The sequence below is a fragment of the Corythoichthys intestinalis genome, chromosome 6 (genome assembly GCF_030265065.1).
Source record: "Corythoichthys intestinalis isolate RoL2023-P3 chromosome 6, ASM3026506v1, whole genome shotgun sequence".
In the NCBI taxonomy this organism is placed as follows: Eukaryota; Metazoa; Chordata; class Actinopteri; order Syngnathiformes; family Syngnathidae; genus Corythoichthys; species Corythoichthys intestinalis.
In genome coordinates this window covers 58,655,313-58,674,330 of record NC_080400.1, presented here as the reverse complement: position 1 = coordinate 58,674,330, position 19,018 = coordinate 58,655,313, and the positions used below count along the sequence as shown (strand labels likewise).

Here is a 19,018-nt window from a genome sequence, read left to right as displayed (position 1 = left end):
GGGCCACCAGATTCAGTGAGCGTGTACTTAGAAAATCTTTATGTATTTACAGTTATGAGAAGATGAGAAGCTACAGAAAGAGTGCTTATTTACAGAGCAGCACACGATGTTAAAATGAGTGCTAAAATCACAGCGTATTTACAGATGGATTATAGCAGAGTAATATGAACAAGGTTTATCACAAAATCTCTGGTAGTCTACACAGTATCACAAATTTTATGGTCTGTACAGTTAAAAGCCAAAAAATGGTGACTACATGTGAAATGCAACACTGCTCCAATTGAGAGGCATTGGCTCATACGTATTTACAGCTGTACATAGCATATGAGCACGTACACTACCATTTGGGGGTCGCTAGAAATGCCCTCACTTTTAAAAGAAAAACATCTTTTACCATATTAACAAATCTAGACTGTATTTGAAATCAATATAGTGTTACTATCCTTTAAAAACAGCATGTTTGGCTTTCAAAATAAGAGCATTTATGAGTGACCCAGCCAAACATTTCAATGGTCATTGACAAACACACACGTTAAAGACCGTTCTAGATGACCCTAAATTTTCCAACGGTAGTGTACTTTTGTCATACAAATAGAGCTACCTGTGGCAATGGCAGCCTAAGAAATAAGAATGCATTTAAGTCAAAACAATAAAATGAGACATTTGTGCTAAACAGACAGACTGACAAAGAAAGGTTACATCATACATAACATACTGGCAAAAGAACTGAGCATAGACTAATACTTTTTGCACAAAGTCGGTCTAGCGTGAACGGAAATTTGATGTCAGTCATGTAAAAAATAGAAGAGATTGTCAATTATACTCCCAGGTTCATGCAAATAGATAAATCATTAACAATGACCTTTATTTAAAAGGAAAAAAATAATAAATCCCTGTCCACGAGTCAACTGTGCCGCTTTACAGTTGCTGTTTCTTAGAAGGTGCAAAACAAAAACGCAGTGAGGGGATTATTTCCTCTTTTGAATTATGGGACATAGTTGGAGTTCAGCATGAGTAGTTGGTCAGAAGGTACGGTCTCCATCTCATCCTGACTGGAGGGGCTGCTGGCTGTGGCAGTGTTGCGGGGAGGTGGCAGAATTGTGGTGTGCGTGAGGCTAAAAGCGCCGCTGCTGCAGGTCTCAGGCGTGACGCTGTTTTCCTCTTTCAGCTGCTTACTAGCAAACTCTGTGATGCTAAACACAAACTGGAGGCATCCGAGTTTGAGGTAGCTACCGTGGTGGAGCATGGCAGTGCCCTCCCACCCTGCCCCGCTTCCTCCAATCATGCTTGAACTGCTTGCCTTACAGCTGCACGAATGCTCCAAGCCACCTTGGGGGTGGCTGCTCATCACCCCACCAGCTGGAAGCAATCCCGCAACAGGGGGTTCTTCGTCCTTCACCCACTTCTTGCTGCGACCTAAATCAAACATAACAAAATGAGCCAAATGTCTCATTATTTTACTGAAGAACTGAAATTAGGACAAACAATTAATCGATTAAATGGAGGAATTGCAGGCTACAACTAACGATTAGTTTTATAATCGATTAATCGGACGATTGAATAAACGATTAATCGTATAAATGTCACTTTATTCAATGACTTTCACAACTTGAAGTTCTTTTAGGCAGTTGTAAGTAACAATGAAAACAAAATTGATAACTATTTCCTTCAAAAATAATATTTTGTTACAGCTTCAAAAGCTACAAAATTTACATTCAAATAATTTGACATTTAAACTCCAGTTGTTTTGTGTTAAGTGTTTTATCATCAAAATATGTGTCATTTTGTAAACAATGCGTTTTTGTTAGAGCTAGGCCTGTCGTGATAATTTTAGTGGACGATACATGGTCTCATAAATTACTGCCGATATGCGAGATTATTGTCAGTTTTTTAGAATCAATTCAACGACTAATGTAGTGACAATACATCCCAATATATCACCCATTCAAATGCAATAAATTGCTATTCTTAAATAAAACACAAACTATATTAAAAATAATGTAAAAAAAATACCCAATACATAAGGAGTCACTTGTTGTGAAAGCTAACTCACTGCAGAATATGAAATAGGTGAGAAACCCAATGCCATATTTGTTCTCTGCCAATTACTTCCCCATCAAAAGTGTTTATTTGTTCCAAAATGACTGTCAACTTGTCCTGCAAAGTGCACTTTACCATATTTGAAGCCAATTTACCGTATTGGCCGGTGCCTATGGAGGACCAGGAGTGAAAAAATTCAATAAATAAATACACAATTAAATAAATAATTAAAAGTGTCATTAAAATGCTTTTATTTCAATATTTATTTATTTATTTCAATATTTATTTCAATTTTTATTTATTTCAATTTTTATTTATTTCGATTTATATTTTTTTATTTCAATTTTTAATTATTTATTTCAATTTATATTTATTTATTTCGATTCATATTTATTTATTTCAATTTTTATTTATTTATTTCAATTTATATTTATTTATTTCAAAATTTATTTCGATTTTTATATATTTATTTCAATTTTTATTCTTTTATTTAAACTTTTATTTATTTATTTCAATTTTTATTTATTTATTTCATTTTATATTTATTTCAAAATGTATTTCAATTTTTATTTATTTATTTCCATTTTTATTTATTTATTTCAAAATGTATATTTATTTCAAAATTTATTCATTTATTTCATCATTTATTTATTTCAACATTTATTTATTTCACTTTTTATTTATTTCATTCTTGCACTCTTGTTCCCCGTGTGGCCGCATGAAATAATTTTATCTGTCATTGGCTCATCAAACTCGGTGGGCGGGCGTGAACTAGGCGGGGTTTGAGTTGATCGAGTAATAAGCGATTGCTTCGTCCTATTTCTTCCCAACATGGCGGCATTATCTGAGATTTTGCATGAGCTCTCTAGGGACATGTTAGATTTCTCAGAACAAATTGAAGCAGGACATTTGGACCCTGAGTACGTGTCCTACAAAACAGAGCAATTAATTAACGTTATTGGCATCATCTCGGCTCTGTCAGATCAAGATGTTGATCGAAGAGTTTTCGATAGTTTAGAACTGCGGTCAAGCCAGCCTCCACTCGTAAAAACGAAGTCAAACCAGCCGCCCCTCATTTGGATTATTGTTTGCATTATGTGCATTAAGGTAATGCAATGCGCTGGCTTCAGAATGCAATGACATGGCTTCAGAGCGCAAGTCCCTTTATTAAATATATGGGGGAAAAAACGGTGACCTATTCGATAACGGGTCCACTTTAGAGAGACACTGGAGCACCCCTAGACCCAAACTAAATCATTATCATGTAAAAATGATGTCGGAGTTCAGAATAAAACCACTTAGAAAACTGCTAGTTATTTCTGTCATTTAGCCTTATTTCAATACTTGATAAAAAATAAAATAAATAAAATCTGGTAAATGTCCAAGGACCGTTCCACTTCTGAGTTATACTAGAGTTTCCCGTGTGCAGACATCAGGCGCTGGCCCGCGCGATGTAGAAGCCACAGACTGGACTCCACCATGGGCTGCTGGTTGAGTTCTCCTAAGAGTGTCCTCGATTAAATTTGCTGCTTCTCTGAGCAGCTCTGGGCACATTTTGGACATATGTATGTTTTGCTTGGACAACACGTGAAATGCGTCAAAGCCTACTACCGCTACACTGACAACGCTACTAATCTTCGTCGTCTTTGTGATTTTGAGGGAGCAATTATTTTTCAGATTATACGGATCTACACTGCCACCTTATGTATCGGGTGTACATAAAAATTAGCCAATGCCTCAGGCGTCAATCTATTATCTGAGATCGACTAGTTAAGACTTGCTTTGCTGAGCAACCAATCAGACGTTAGAAACTTTGACGAGCAAACGTGACAGATAAAATTATTTCATGGTTGCAACTCCAGAGGAACAAGAGTGCAAGAATGAAATAAATAAAAAGTGAAATAAATAAAAGTTGAAATAAATAAATGATGAAATAAATAAATAAAAATTGAAATAAATAAATAAAAGTTGAAATGAATGAATAAAAATTGAAATAAATAAAAATCGAAATAAATTTTGAAATAAATAAATTGAAATAAATAAAAATCGAAATAAATAAATATCAATCGAAATAAATAAACATAAATCGAAATAAATAAATATCAATCGAAATAAATAAATATAAATAGAAATAAATAAATATAAATTGAAATAAATAAATAAAAATTGAAATAAATATTGAAATAAATAAATAAATAAATAAATATTGAAATAAAAGCATTTTAATGACACTTTTAATTATTTATTTAGTTGTGTATTTATTTATTAAATTTTTGCACTCCTGGTTCTCAATAGGCGCCGGTTGAGACGGTGTTTTTTGCATTGAAATAAGACTGAAAAAGTGGGAGTCGTCTTATATTCGGGGTCTAGACATTATACCCATTCACGACGCTAGATGGCGCCAGATATCATTGAAGCGAATGCTGAACTTGAGGAGTAATGTTCTGTCATGACAGATCTCAGCTACTCTCAAGTTTAACCAGTTTGCATTACTTTACTGCAATGTTTTTCCTTATTTAGGTTTGTTTCAAGACTACAGTTACAGTTAGACCTCACTTTGATGGTTAATGCAGTTATTGCTATTTTGTTGTTTTATCACCATAGATTGTTTTTTTTTTACATTTCAAAAACCAGAAGCCATTCATTTACGAATGTGATTGCACTTCAGTTTACAAACATATTTAAATGTTCGGATATTAAGATTTGAATGAGACAAAATAACATGCTTTTTCTCTCAAATATATTGTTATAATCATTCATTTCAGATGTACTGTAATTATTTTCTGTATAAAAATTAATTTGGTGTTCAAAAAGTCTTTTTTCAAACTTGAGTCTTGAAAAAGAGGGGTCATCTTATAATCAGGGCCGTCTTATATTCGGGCCAGTACGGTATTCATTGCCAATCAGATTTATCATAATGGGTGTCATTTTAAAGCCATTTACTGTAGAATCTGAAGTATGTGAAAGTATCTGTATTTAAATGTTGAACATGACGTGCCTTTGTTTTGAAATGTTCACCGAAAGTATGTTTGCTAAGCCGCTAACCGGAAGCTTTACAGTCCACACTTTTTTTTTATTTTATTTTTTTAAAGTGCACGTCTATTGTCATCATGCATATGATGTTAGTAATAAATTTTTTTCTTTTTTCGCATCGTTTGCAAATGCTGTTAACCAGTGAGTTTTCACGTTTGAAGGGTCATCCTTTAATCGCAATTTTTACATTTTGGAGAAGACTCACTTCATTTTACAGCAGGCTACAGTACGTCATCTTTGATCCATTGGCCTCAATGTAGCAATGCTAATGTTTTAGAATATTTAAAATATATGTGTTTCCTTATTTTGTAAATCTGAACTTTAATTCTACGGCGTGTTGATGACCAATGAACATCTGAGAAAGGAACTGGAGTCTCATATGCAATCAACACGCAGGTGTGCCGGGAGCACGCAGCACACGCAAACACAAGCACGCACCACTGTATGCACGCATGTGGCGATAAATAGCAGCTGGGAGCACTACCGCCCTCATTTTTATTTACCGTTACTGTAAGATTAATTGATTATTGCATATCGCAACAAGCTTAGTAAAATTCCAAATGTGGAATGTCACATTTAGTGAGAAAAGAACAGACATATCAAAATGACTTGTAAACTTTGGCTTTTTTATAATTGCAAAAGACAACATACATAAAGTAGAAAAAGTAGAAAAACAGTAAATTGTTGTTCTGTAATACATTGACATAGTTTTCAGAAAATATTCCATGTTGTACTTTGATCTATATTTATTTAATACCGTTTTACAGTTTACACTCCGATATTTTAATTTCTTTTTAAATGCATGTATTGCTCATATTTTAAGTTGGCATTAATGCAGATCAAAATAAATGTAGCAAGCACAAACAATCAGACTCATTAATTGATAGATTATCAATTACTTAAATAATCCCTAGCTGCAGCCTTGATTGAAAAAAGATTGGGCACTTCACAAGAGCCCACATACGATGCGAATAAATGAGATGAACTTACGAATGATGCCTTGGACTTTAGACACGAGCCCGCTAGGTGGAGATGGGGACGCTTTTTCAGAGAAGTCACAGGAGTAAAGGACATTGTCCACTGTGGTGCCATGCTCACTGTAGTTAAGCAACTCATAATGCTTGGTATTCTGCAAACATGGCAGGCAAAACCCACATTCACTAACTCACGCAATAAGAATACGACAGCACTTTCCAGTCGCTTACCTCATCATAGAATATACAGGCGTGTTTCCCTGATACAAAGTTGCAATGACCATAGTTAGGAAGGCAAACATCCATGTCAGCACCTCGATTTCAAAAGAATAAATATCACATAAGACTTATTTTTGTGGAAAATGTGACTGCACTGTGATTAGCAACACTTATCCAATAATGTTTTGGTAAAAAAATAATACCATGCAATTATAATGGGTATCAATTCATTCATATTTGCAATGCCTAATAGCCTAAGAATAGTGGGACCGCCTTTATAAACACATACAATTTGACGTCCATTTCCTGAGCTGTCACCTTATTGTGTTGGAGGGGTTGTGTGTTCCTATAATCCTAGGAGCAAATCTTGATGCCTTCCACATTCCCTGCCTACACAAGATAGTTGACCTGTCCTGGGAAGATTGAGTCCCCTATACAGACTTCCTCAAGAACAGCTTTCTAAAAGGAAGCAGCTGTGGCTACGAAACATCTTTGATGGCTTGGACACACCATTGGCATGACTGACCATTGTACGCCCCGACAAACCCTCTACGACATATGAGACACGTAGGGCGCTTTGCAGGGACCTCTTAAGGCTAGCCAACATCAACACAACACAACTTGAAACTGGAAAGCAACAGATCAATCTAGGAGATCATTTGTGCCTCTGCAATTTCAAAAATACACAGAACCAACCAAGACTGACGATCCAGAAGGCACATTCAACAACACCAGCGGGTAGCTGGTATCCCCTGCCATCCGGGTTCCCCTGCTTCATCTGGGAGAGGGCTTGCAGTTCAAGGATTGGACGCAACCCCCACAAGAATGGCACCAGCGATAGTGTCGTTGACTCCTGCCCCTTATGAGCAAACACCATCATCTAAAACGATGGACAGCCAAGATGGAAGCTAAGTTGTTTGGAGATATGTGCATGTGACACAGTCACCTATAGCTAAAAGGTCCAAAGTCAGGGACACAGCACACAGACCTCTGACAAAAATGCATGGATCTCAATTTCCCAAACATGGGCACTGTTCACCAGGTCCATCTCTGGAGCCAGACCTGGACGCCTGGAGAAAGCATGGGTTCACTTTGCTTTGGGTTGACCACCTATGAAACGGGCCGCAGATATCGGGGGAAAAGTGAACTGTGTGGCAGCCGAATGAAGGACCAAAGCAATCTGATCCAAGCTAAAGCAGTTGGCTCTTGGGACAGGGAATGTCACCTCTCGAGCATTGAAGGAGCCTCAGCTGGTGTGCGTTGTTGAGAAGTTCTGACCAAATAGTTGGGCTCACGATGACACACATCTCGACTCTTGTAGCAGTTCTCTCATGACTATCATGTTTAACCCCAGTTGACGAGAGAGTAGCCTCACTAGGGTACTTTCTCGTTCTGGAAGGCCGGTGTAACAACGCCCCTGATCAGAACCCGCTTTGTTTTTGGACTTCTGTGCTCATCATGAACTGTACATAACAAAAACCATGTTCAGACATGAGAGTGTCCACATGTGCACTTGGCATCAGTACACCCTAAGACGTGGTAGGACGAGTGGATTTGTGGCAGTGTCATGTGACTTGTGGCTGCGTGTCGTGGACACTTGGGTCAAAACAGGTTCCACTGTCCCGGGGATATTTAATCTGAATGGAAGGTGTTCTGTTCATCCGTAGCATTGCAAGCAAGACGATCCTGCCTGATTCAGTCATTCATTCATCATACAGTACGGTCTTGACAATCTCAAGTTTCAAACCACTTTGCACCCATCTGATGAACGAGCCAATCAAGGGAAAGAGAGCTGCAGCTGCCTCATTAAAAGAGGAGCAAAGAACGCCACTAAAAGCTTTTTTTTTGACGACGTTTTCACACTTCCTGTAGATCTATCTCATACTGAGGGTTAATGTGGATTGGCGGCTGCAAAGTTTGACGATAAGAGCCATCGTCTAATCAGCAGCCGTATATTTTTTGAAGGTTTCTCCCATGAAAAACATTTCAATTGGATTTATCCCATATTGGTATGAGTAATATATTCATAGCATCCTGGGTCTAGTCATCCAGGATTGGCTCAGAGTAGGGCTGCTGCTCCTCCACATGGAGAGGAGCCAGAAGAGGCTGATTAGGATGGCCCCTTGACACCTCCCTGACAAGGATTGTATTTGTATTTTATTGGGATCCCCATTAGCTGATGAACACATCCGCTACTCTTCCTGGGGTCCACAAGATGTTAGGGCACATTACATTGGGAGCAGACACTGGGAGCAGACCCAGGGCTCAACCAGGAAATGTTGGGGAGACTGTCTCCTAGTTGGCCTTGGAACACCTCAGGGTCAATCCCTCTGGGGACAGAAAACTCCAAGCTCCACGAACTCAGACAAGTGGAAAAAGTTGTTGGTGGAGCCCTACTGTGATGATCTCTTAGGACACAAAAATGTGCCGTGCAACAGCGTTTGTGAATCAGTGATTGAATTTTTATTTCAGTATTGTACCAAATCCTCCTAAAAGAAGGTAAAGATACAGTATTCTAATCAAGAGATCATGTCTTACCAGATCCTATGTACAACGTCCTATAGCACATGCTGACAGCCTTTCCTTTTCCTGTCAGTGGGTAGAAGACTGCTCGAGCCTGAAGCTTCTTCTGAGCTGCAAGAACAACAACAAAAATTGTTTAAGATTAAAACTTTGCCATATTGGCATGAAATCGCAATTCTGAAGTCTTACAGTCACGGAGAGATGCAGGGGGTTTGGAAGCGTCGTTGATGTCTGTAGGTAGAGACCTAGGGGCTTTACAAGGGAATAACTGCTGGATCCTCTGCCATGCCAATAACTTGATCATCTCTATATCAAGCTTGCCTAGCTCGATCTCTACAACACGACACAACAAGAGAACACAAATTTGACATTTTAGCAGGTTAGGCAAGCAGAACGCCAAAACTACAATGAATCAACCTACCTCCTTTATCATCCATGCAATCTTTAATGCAGAGATTAGAGATGGAGGAGAGTGAACTGGATATCAATGAGTCTGCCGGTCCCAGCCCACTCTTCACATCTGCGGAAAACGCCAGGACAGAATGAGTAAGCAATGGGAGGCTTTCCATTCATCCACTTGGTTTAGTGGACAACAGTGTCCAATCTATCGTTAAGACATTACGACATATGAAGGATGTTTTCTTTATACGTCTCCCGAAGCCAAAAAAGGAAAAAATGTGAATAATGGATCAACTTGTGCGGCCCTCCAAAAGACCAGATTAAAACCAGTAAGGTGAAGCCAATACCTTCATATGCAATAAACATTTTGTTGGGGGCCATGGTCCTACAGAGGACGAAGAGGTAAGCCATTTTGATGTTTTTACAATTTTTAGCGTGGCATTTTGCCGTGCTGCTTCTGTCTGGCAATGAATGACCTGAAAATAAAATTGTATCTGACTGCCACTGTTGTTAGCTTTTCTGTTGTTAAAAACAATTTTAGCAAGGGGAAAGTGTTCATTGGCTGTCACTGAGTAGCATTTGCGATCACTACACAAAAATAGCAACGTAATTTACCCCCAAGAATGGTCAGATACGTAAGACAACCAGAAAATATAATATATAAGAAAGACAGGGCATATTGTGGTAAAGGATAGATTGTTGAAACAGGAGAATGTCATTGTCAGTGGCGTAAGGCAATGCACACAAGAAAAAGGTGTCGATAAAAAAGCTACCTCTGGATCAGGTCGTCTCTTTTTCAGCCCTCGACACTCAAGCCATCTCTTTAACCGAACATTGGTATGTTATTCCACATCTTTACCAGTTAATTTGACACAGGGACATCATTTTTGGACAGAATTGGTAGGTTTCGCTCAGTAAACATCTCGTTCAGACACTATTTACATGCATCTAGCATGTGGGACAAACGCGAGTTTGACCCCCCTAGCAATAATTGCTAACGTCATGAATATTAATGAGCAAAAGTGATGTGTTGCGTGCGGTACGCCATTGGAGGTCTATCATAGTCAATGACAGGCAATGAGTTTTGGGTCACTTAAGGTATTTACAGGTCACTTTGTTTATTTTGGGTTTTTTTCTACACATTTTGGGGCATTTCCCATTGATTATAGGGCGTTTTTGGGTCTCTCCTGTGAATTTTTTTTTATTTTTAAGGTGACTTCCAGTTGAAATTGGGTCATTTTTCCTCATTGCAAAAGAATTAGGGCATCACAAATAAATTGGGGATGTTTTTGTCAAATTTAGGTAGAACCGTATGTTTTTAGCAAAAACCACAGACAATTTTTGTGTGCCTTTATTTCCTGATTTTTTTATTTGTATCTTATGTGAATTGGATATAAAAATTTACATTTTGAAATTTGAATATGTCAACGTTTTTGCCATCGGCAAAAAACGTCTAAAAACCCAGATTTCTGCCACAACCGCATCTGCATCGGATTTTTGCAACATTTCAAAGTTGGAACAGTGAGAATTGGGTGGGGTGGGGGGTAAATACAAACGCTAATGATGATCAGGTGATCAGGTGTGAACACGTTCTTGGTAGATACTTAAACCTACAAAAAATGTGTAATAATTGTGTATATTTTAAGGCTCACCATTCAAAGGTGCTATGAAATACCACAGCAAGTGACTTAACAATGACAGCAGACCATATTTTGGAAAAAAAAAAAAAAAATTCAAAAAACGTGACGGAAGAGGCTAAATAATGAAATTAGACCCAAATTAGTTTTGTTTTCCTGGCTGCCTTGGCCGTGCCAACTTAAAAATCTCCCCAAAAACATGTCACACCCAGAACGAGCTGCAGATTTTTGCCGTCTGCTAACATGCTAGCCATAGGCTTTCTGTTCTGTTGTTTCCGTGTGACCATTCAGTCATTCTGTCAACAGAAAACTGCATTATCTTTAATAAATTGTTGAAAAATAGTGGGCATTCCCTGATGAATTGTCTTGGGTGGAATAACTATGAAACGATGAAAAACAGCCCGATGAGAGTGCCAAATTCGTTTCCTACATGTAAAATTACATTAGTAGTGCAGTCATTTTCAGAGCTCCTACAATAGTAAAGGACTTTATTCGCAAACCTGTATGTATTTGGTTTCAAGTTTATAATGGATCTCAAAATGGGGCTATTTAAAAATCTGCCTTAGTGTATACCTGGAGTTGGTGATGACGATTCAATGTTGCTTGTATCTTGTTCTTGGCTGGTAATGGAGTCAGAGGATTTGATGTTGTTGCCCATACACTCCATCTGAAGCGCTGCCTGAACCATATGATTCTGCTGCTTGGTTTCAGAGCATGTTGTTTTAGGTACAGGGATGTGTTTTACAGTGTGAGCTGGAGATATCTCAAGCTCCTTTTTGAGTGTTTCAGTTCCTACATGGTTTATCAGGTCAGTGGCAGCAACTGTGTCAGACACGTTGGTGCAGGGTTTTAGTCTGTGCTGTGGGACTGTCTGCTCACAATTCTGACACTCACTGTTACAGTCTAACGGTCCATTTGCTTTGGAAAGGTGAGGTTCCTCTGGGAGCGGTCCATTGTGTTTCCGACAGTTCTGGCAGGGTTTTGAGTCAACCTGCTGTGCTACAGTATCCTGTGTTGAGGAGGACCCCTGGGGGTCACCAGGTGTACTGCAGAGTTTAGAGTCAGCACCAGGAGAAGGAGGTATTTGTAAAGAGGGTTGAGTTCTTAGGCCCATTGGTGTTGTACAAGTTTTACACCTGTCTTTATTTTCAGAGTCCTGTGATGACGTTGTAGGTGTAATTTTCTTGGTGGACAAGTGTCGCAGGATGCTGCACTGGAGGGCAATGACGTCCTGAAGCCACTGTTTAAGACATTGGGATCAAAATTAAAGACTTGAAGAATTGTATCATTTAATGACATAATTTGCTATGTAGTGCAGCCAAACTGTTATTAGACCCAATTTTGAAAAAACTGCTGGAAACATTGTGCCTGCCTTTGGGAATGCCAGCCCAACTGTAGTAGGTGTAGGTTTTCATTCTATCCCATCAGAGGACACCCTTTTACAAATCTTCTTAAACCGATGTTGTAGTGTTTTGTTAGAGTCGGCTATGGCTTACAGTAGTCGTGCTCTGTGCTTCCGGTTGCAAATAAAACCATTGGAAAACCCTCACGAGGTTGGCGATGTCCTTATAGACGCTACAATATGTGCTCGTCAGTTCAATGTTCATTCGAAATTGTTGAAAACCATTATTTTTTTATTTACTTTTAGAATACAACCTTTGAATTTTTACTGAGTATTTGTCAACTAGATGAAAACTTTTTGAGTATTCATCCATATCAACTAGACAAAGACTTGACACATTTTGAAATAACTAAAATAAAACTATAATAAGCATTTCATCCAAAAGACTAAGACGAAAATTAAAAGGGCTGCCAGAAACAACATTGCCTAGTACAAAGTAAGGACAATGATTTTCACCCAAATGTGGGTGCCCGTTTCCCATTGTACCTCCTGCTGTTCAGCTTCTGTGGTGAGGTACTTTGCGGACTGGTGTTCGGGGACACCACTACAAACCAGCTCCAACTGGCGCACCCCTGCAGGATGTAGAATGGAGGGCGGATTCCTGTACTGAGACTTGATGGCATCTGGCACCTAAAACCAAGCAGCAGCTTTGAGTAAATAGTTTATTTTTAGAAGGAAAAAACAATGTTGAAGCACAACAAAACAGGTACTCTGAAATATTCCAATTCATCTGAATTCAAACACCGTGCACTGAATAGGGCTGTAACGATACAAAAACTACATACAAAAATGATTTGATTCGTGTCACAATTCTTGACCTACAAATCGATACACAATACTAGTGCTGCAATGATTAATTCGAGTAATTCTTTGAATCAAATTTTGCTGCTTCAAGGATTCGTTTAATTAGAGTGGTGTTGTAATGGTTTGTTTTGAAAGTGTTTGCTGTTTGCTTGTTTTGAAAGTGCATTTAGTTTTATTCATTTGGGTGGATACACTGGCATCTACTGGCAACAGTGAATGTAACTCATTTAACATGGCCGAATCCACCTGTTCCCTGTCTTGTTAAGACCAACAGAAGGTAAGTTTTTGTTTGAGCTAATATGGTTTTTCTATGCATTCATAATTTGATTTATAGGTATGTTTAGCAGTTTTTTTCTGGGAATAAGTGTTTGAATGATTTGTTAAGAGCATAGTAGAAAAAAAGAAACGTTACCTTTTTATAGTATTTAAGCTAGCGGACTTTTGCTATGCAAATTAGCCAATTGTTCTTAGATCCTCATTTATTCTTTATACTGATTGAGGCCAAGGTCGTGTATTTTAAGTACGATTTTGCATAGTTTGAACGAAACACCTGGGAAACTATTTTGTATTTGCATCTTTTGAAAGTGCAATCTTAGCACGCCTTCGTTTTACATCTCATAAAATTTATTCTGCAACACATTAAATGTTCCTAATCCGATGACTCGATTATTATAACTTAACTAGTTGATAGATTAATTAATTGCTAAAATAATCGATAGCTGCAGTCCTACACAAAATTTTTTTTTAAATGTGAGAAATATTTAAATTACATTGAATTAACAAATATATAGGGGTAGGTGTAGGTGTAATTCTTTCCCCATTTTGGCTTGATGTACAGTTTCACGTGTTCAACAGGTCTCCGTTGTCGTATTTTACACTTCTTAACGACCACAGATTTTCAAAGGGAGACAGGTCTGGTCAAGTACCCACTGTTTTACTACTAAACCACACTGTTGTAAAACGGGCAGAATGTGATTTGCCCTTGTCTTGCTGAAATAAGCACGGCATCCAAGACATGGTTTGGATGATAGGATATGTTTCTCCAAAACCTTTATTATCTTTCAGCATTAACGATGCCCTCACAGATGTGTAAGTTACCCATGTCACTGGCACTAACACAATCTAACACACACGAACACGCACCCCTTTTTGAACTGAGTGCTGTTACAACTTGGGTTGCTTTTGGGGTCCTTTTTAGTCAAGTTGACATGGCTTCCCAGTTCTCTTAAAGAATTTCAACTCATTATTTGTCCGACCAGCTTTTCACTTCAACACAATCCATTTTAAATGACTCCTGGTCCAGAGAAATTGCCCGTGCTTCTAAGTTCTGTTTAAAAATGTCTTATTTGCACTACGGAGCTGAATTCGGAAACGGCAAATGTATTCAACAACAATGGTGTGTAGAAGTATTACTAAGGCCATTCTGTGATTTATAATTTTTTTTTTTTTTATCGATTTGTGATGTGTTTAAAATAATACTCCTGTTTATGGTGCAGAGCTGTTTAAAGGCCCGAAGATGGCAGCCAGGTATCCAGTATGGTTGCGGCTACCATGATCCTCTGAACCATTTGATGATATGATGGACTGTAGATGACGTCATCCCTTAATTCCTTGCAGTTGTACATCGTGAAACATCATACTTGAACAGTTAAGACTATTTTCACACGCCCTTGTTCACAAAGAAGTGGACCTCGCCCCATCTTTGCTTGTAAATGATTAAGCAGTTTAGGAAAGGCATTGACGTCGCAGTCGCAATATTTACGTAAAATAAATGCTAACTGCACCGTTTTTTTCAGGGTCCCCCCAGGATTGATAAATCTAAATTCAAAACTTTTAAGACCTTTTTTAATGCCATTTCAACTGAAATTTAATACTTTTCTCGCACCCATTATTTAGATCATATTGAATCATATTAAATAAATAAAGCACTGAACATCAAATTTAACCTCAATTACTAAGGGTGTTTGACAAAAGAATGCACATATATTGAAGATACAATTAAAACACATTTAAAGTAACATTATAAAGTCTGTCAGAATCTTTTTAAACACACACACGCACACAATAATTATGGACAAAAAGAGGAGGAGGACAGGACTCAGACCATCCATCTTCTGTAACAGGCTAGCCGCTACTGCACCTGCCAAGACCCCAGTGAACATGGCTAACTCTCGAGTTAAAACAGCGAAATTCACATTCATTCGAAAGGCAAACCGAAATGTTTAAGCAGGTCCACAGCCTTCGCATGACCCATAAACTGCAACCTAAAGTATCTGGATGTAACTTGAGCCCCTATCACATACTCCAAAACAATGGGAATATCGCAGGACTTAACCATGCAGCAGTTGTGTGTGAAAACAATTTCCCGTGTCAACTGACATGGGAAGCAGTGTGCGTGAAACCAGGCGTTAAATTCCCGGGTCACAGGAGATGGCTGATGACTTAAATATCATAGCGGCGGCCGATGTAACTTCCTCCCTCTTCGCAGTAAGAGGAAAAGCAGTAAACAAACATCGTAATTATAAACATAGGAAGCTGGAAACAGCTAAATTAAACTGAAAACATGACCAAAATTAAAATGTCAATTATTACGTCGGGCCGGGCCAGGGTTCTTTCTCGCTAACCTTTTGAAATAACTATATATTAACGATGTATGAATGATAAACTAAGGAATACTTGTTATAAAATAAATAATTTCTATAAAAAAAAGAAGGCACTGTATGGTCATTGCAGAGCCAGAGCGTGCCTATATAAGCCTTCCCCTCTGCGAGTCCGCAAAACCGCATGTTTATTTATATTTAACAAACTTTTCCAGCGTTATTTCGTTGTGTAAATAAATTTATAATGATCATAAAAATATGTAGTCTATTTAAACATTAAGAAAATGCGCGTTTTTTTTTTCTGTCAACTGAGAATTTGTTATAAAAGACAGGCTTTTATGCAGACATCATCACAAATGTTATCACACAAAACGCGGGTCGGGCTTTAATACCCGCGGACCAGTTCGGGTCGGGCTGGACTTATTAGGCCCGATTTTACCTCTATCTTAAAGTCTTGATGAGCTTAAATTGGCTGCAGTTACGAAGTTGGGAATGCTCCCTCCGGAAAAAAAGCACGATTTGAGCAACATTATGTATAACAAACTTTTCCAGCGTTATTTCATTGTGTAAATGCATCTATAATGGCCATAAAAATATACTGACTGTTTAAACATTAAGAAAATGTGCGTTTTTTTTCTGCCAACTGAAAATTCGTTACAAAAGACGGTTAAGACATCGGGAACGCTCCAGCTGGAACAAAACGCAATATGACCAACATTGTGACTGCCGATGCAGACCAAAAATGACGTAATATCCGTAACAGATCACCAACTGACTCATTTGAAGTATATGAATGGTGGTCTGTTTTGGTGTTCAGAATCCACAATACTTCTGCCTTCAGGGTTTTCGTTCCACCGACAAACGGACGCATTCCCGATACAGAGGTGGATGGATTCTCCGTTTTGCCTGTTGTGGTGGTTTGGCACGCACGAGTTGCATTTCGATTTGTAGTGCAGTGCATCGTAAAAATTCTGTGCGTCATCTTCGTTATGGATTAAAAAAAAAAAAAAAAAAAAAAATGTCACGGATATAATTTAGGTTGCACTGAGATGTTCTTGAAAATTAAGACCAAAGTGAAAAAATTCCAGACTTACAACAGCTAATTTAATACTTTCAATACCTTTAATAATGGAAAACTATATTCAATGCTTTTTTAATACTTTTAATAACCCGCGGGTACCCTGTTTTTTGCTTTTTACCAAGAATCGAGACTGTTTTACATCCATATCTTTAAAGAATTCGGGGATTTAAGCATGTATTTACAAGAATTTTCAACGGAAAAAGCTCTTTGTTTTCATAAGGCAGCCGCAGCACATTCGACATATTTACGTAAAATAAATGCTAACTGCCTGGTTCTTTGCTCTTTTAACAAAGAATCAAGACTGTTTTACGTTCATATCTATAAAGAATTTGGGGATTTAAGCATTTATTCACAAGAATTTCAACGTAAAAAGCTGTGTTAAGGCGGCACCAGAGTGACTTGAAGACCAACAGCACATTCGACATACTTACATAAAATAAATGCTAACTGCCCTTCTTTTTATTGCTTTTAACTAAGAATTGAGACTGTTTTACGTCCATATCTATAAAGAATTGAGGGATTTACACATTTATTCACAAGAATTTTCAACGTAAAAAGCTCTTTGTCTGTGTTTCCACTCGGTCAGCTTTGACGGAATAGGCCCTCTAATAATCAAAATAATTATGAAGTCTATGGCTCACTCTTTAACGTTGCAACTCTGACACAATTTCAAATGACTGTTCCTCCGCAATCTGCCCACTCACGTGATGGCTCCAGGCAGAGTGGACATTTATTACTTGTTAAGTTACCAGCAGACGCGAATAATTCATGTTTGCTCGGCTTAAAGGTGTGCCACGATTCAATCCTCTCACACCATGAAACAGGATCGATGCTCTGAGTCTCCAGATATCGTTACGGGATTAGTACTGAACCACAATTTACCTTAATAGTCCTTTTTTTGCACTGCAGAGTGGTCCTAGATTTTGGTGAAAACTGCCGATGGACCCGACGTAGGAAGTCTAACTTGACAGCATGTTGGGACATTCTGTCCTGAAACTCATCAAAAAGCTGGCACCGACTAGACAGGCTAAGGTTCCTTTGATTTAGCTGAACAACAAAACCAAAAAAATGGCGGAAGGATAGATAAGTATCATGAAAAACAAGAATACAAATGTTACTGCACTGCTCACCACTAAATGTTCAACATGATTTGGGCACATCCATTTTCCAACAGGTAAAGCTGTAAGTGGTGGGTCCAGACAGTCGGTGTGGAACAGGAGAGGACAATAGTCACACTGTACCAAGGGAGCCAATCTGCAACTCCTACGGGAAGCAATAAAACACACTTACTGCAAAATAATCAAATATATGACTTGACCGAGTATATTTTAGTCCCGTACCTGTTGCATGAAAAACAGACTTTGACTGGTAATGGTACCAGACCGTTAGGATCCAGTTCATATTGCGGTCGTCTATATGGCCTTCCAAGTAATTCTTCCCTTTTTCGTCGTTTACTGCTGCCTGAACATGTAGACGAAGGATTTGTAATCGCTTGTAAGTGCTAAACATGTTACAAGATAAAAAAAGAGTTAAACACTTTTGTTTATTCCAGGCATAAACTTCATAATGTGTTGACGGGTCAGATCGGTCATGCAATGCGCCTCTCATTCAAGTAGGGGGCCACCCACATCAAGAGGAGCTATTCACAAACACACGCACTCAGCGATCAATGGCGGCTTTCTGTTGAAAAAGTTAAAAAGCTGTACTGCATACAAACAGGAAGGACTGCGTCAGGAGTGACTTGTTCGAGGATTCAAGGTAATTATTATATTTTTCGTACCATGCATGCATTTTGAAACGTTGTGAAAAAAAACCAATGGGAGAAATTAGCCACTACGGCATTGGCATTGTAGTTCGCAATATTTACGTAAAATAAATGCTAACTGCACATTTTTTTTTTTTTTTTTTTTTGCTTTCAACCAAGAATCGAGACTGTTTTACGTCCATATCTATAATGAATTCAAGGATTTAAGCATTTACTCACAAGAATTTTCACCGGAAAAGCTCTGTTTACATAAGGCGGCCACTAGCAACATTCACTAACAGACTAGCATTGTACTTCGACATATTTATGTAAAAAAAATGTTAACGACACGATTTTTGTTGTGCTTTAAACCAAGAATTGAGACTGTTTTACGTCCATATCTACAAAGAATTCGGGGATTTAAACATTTATTAACAAGAATTTTCACCGAAAAAGCTGTTAATATCAGGCTAACAGACTATTTACGTAAAATAAATGCTAACTGCATGTTTGTTTGTTTTTGCTTTTAACCAAGAATCGAGACTGCTTTATGTCCATATCT

The 19,018-nt window shown here is 38.1% G+C and overlaps 1 protein-coding gene across 1 annotated transcript in view; it reads right to left on the bottom strand.

Moving 5' to 3' along the window:
* Window positions 1-19,018, bottom strand: part of phf12b (PHD finger protein 12b) — a 28,563-nt gene continuing 9,545 nt past the window's right edge. The window contains exons 5-15 of the mRNA XM_057838827.1: window positions 18,053-18,173; window positions 17,843-17,975; window positions 17,595-17,759; window positions 12,714-12,857; window positions 11,399-12,065; window positions 9,211-9,309; window positions 8,979-9,122; window positions 8,805-8,900; window positions 6,279-6,361; window positions 6,064-6,202; window positions 1-1,416 (exon numbers count right to left, since the gene is read on the bottom strand). Coding sequence (XP_057694810.1) covers window positions 986-1,416; window positions 6,064-6,202; window positions 6,279-6,361; window positions 8,805-8,900; window positions 8,979-9,122; window positions 9,211-9,309; window positions 11,399-12,065; window positions 12,714-12,857; window positions 17,595-17,759; window positions 17,843-17,975; window positions 18,053-18,173 — 2,222 coding nt within the window. The 3' untranslated portion in view covers window positions 1-985. The remainder of the gene's footprint in view (window positions 1,417-6,063; window positions 6,203-6,278; window positions 6,362-8,804; window positions 8,901-8,978; window positions 9,123-9,210; window positions 9,310-11,398; window positions 12,066-12,713; window positions 12,858-17,594; window positions 17,760-17,842; window positions 17,976-18,052; window positions 18,174-19,018) is intronic.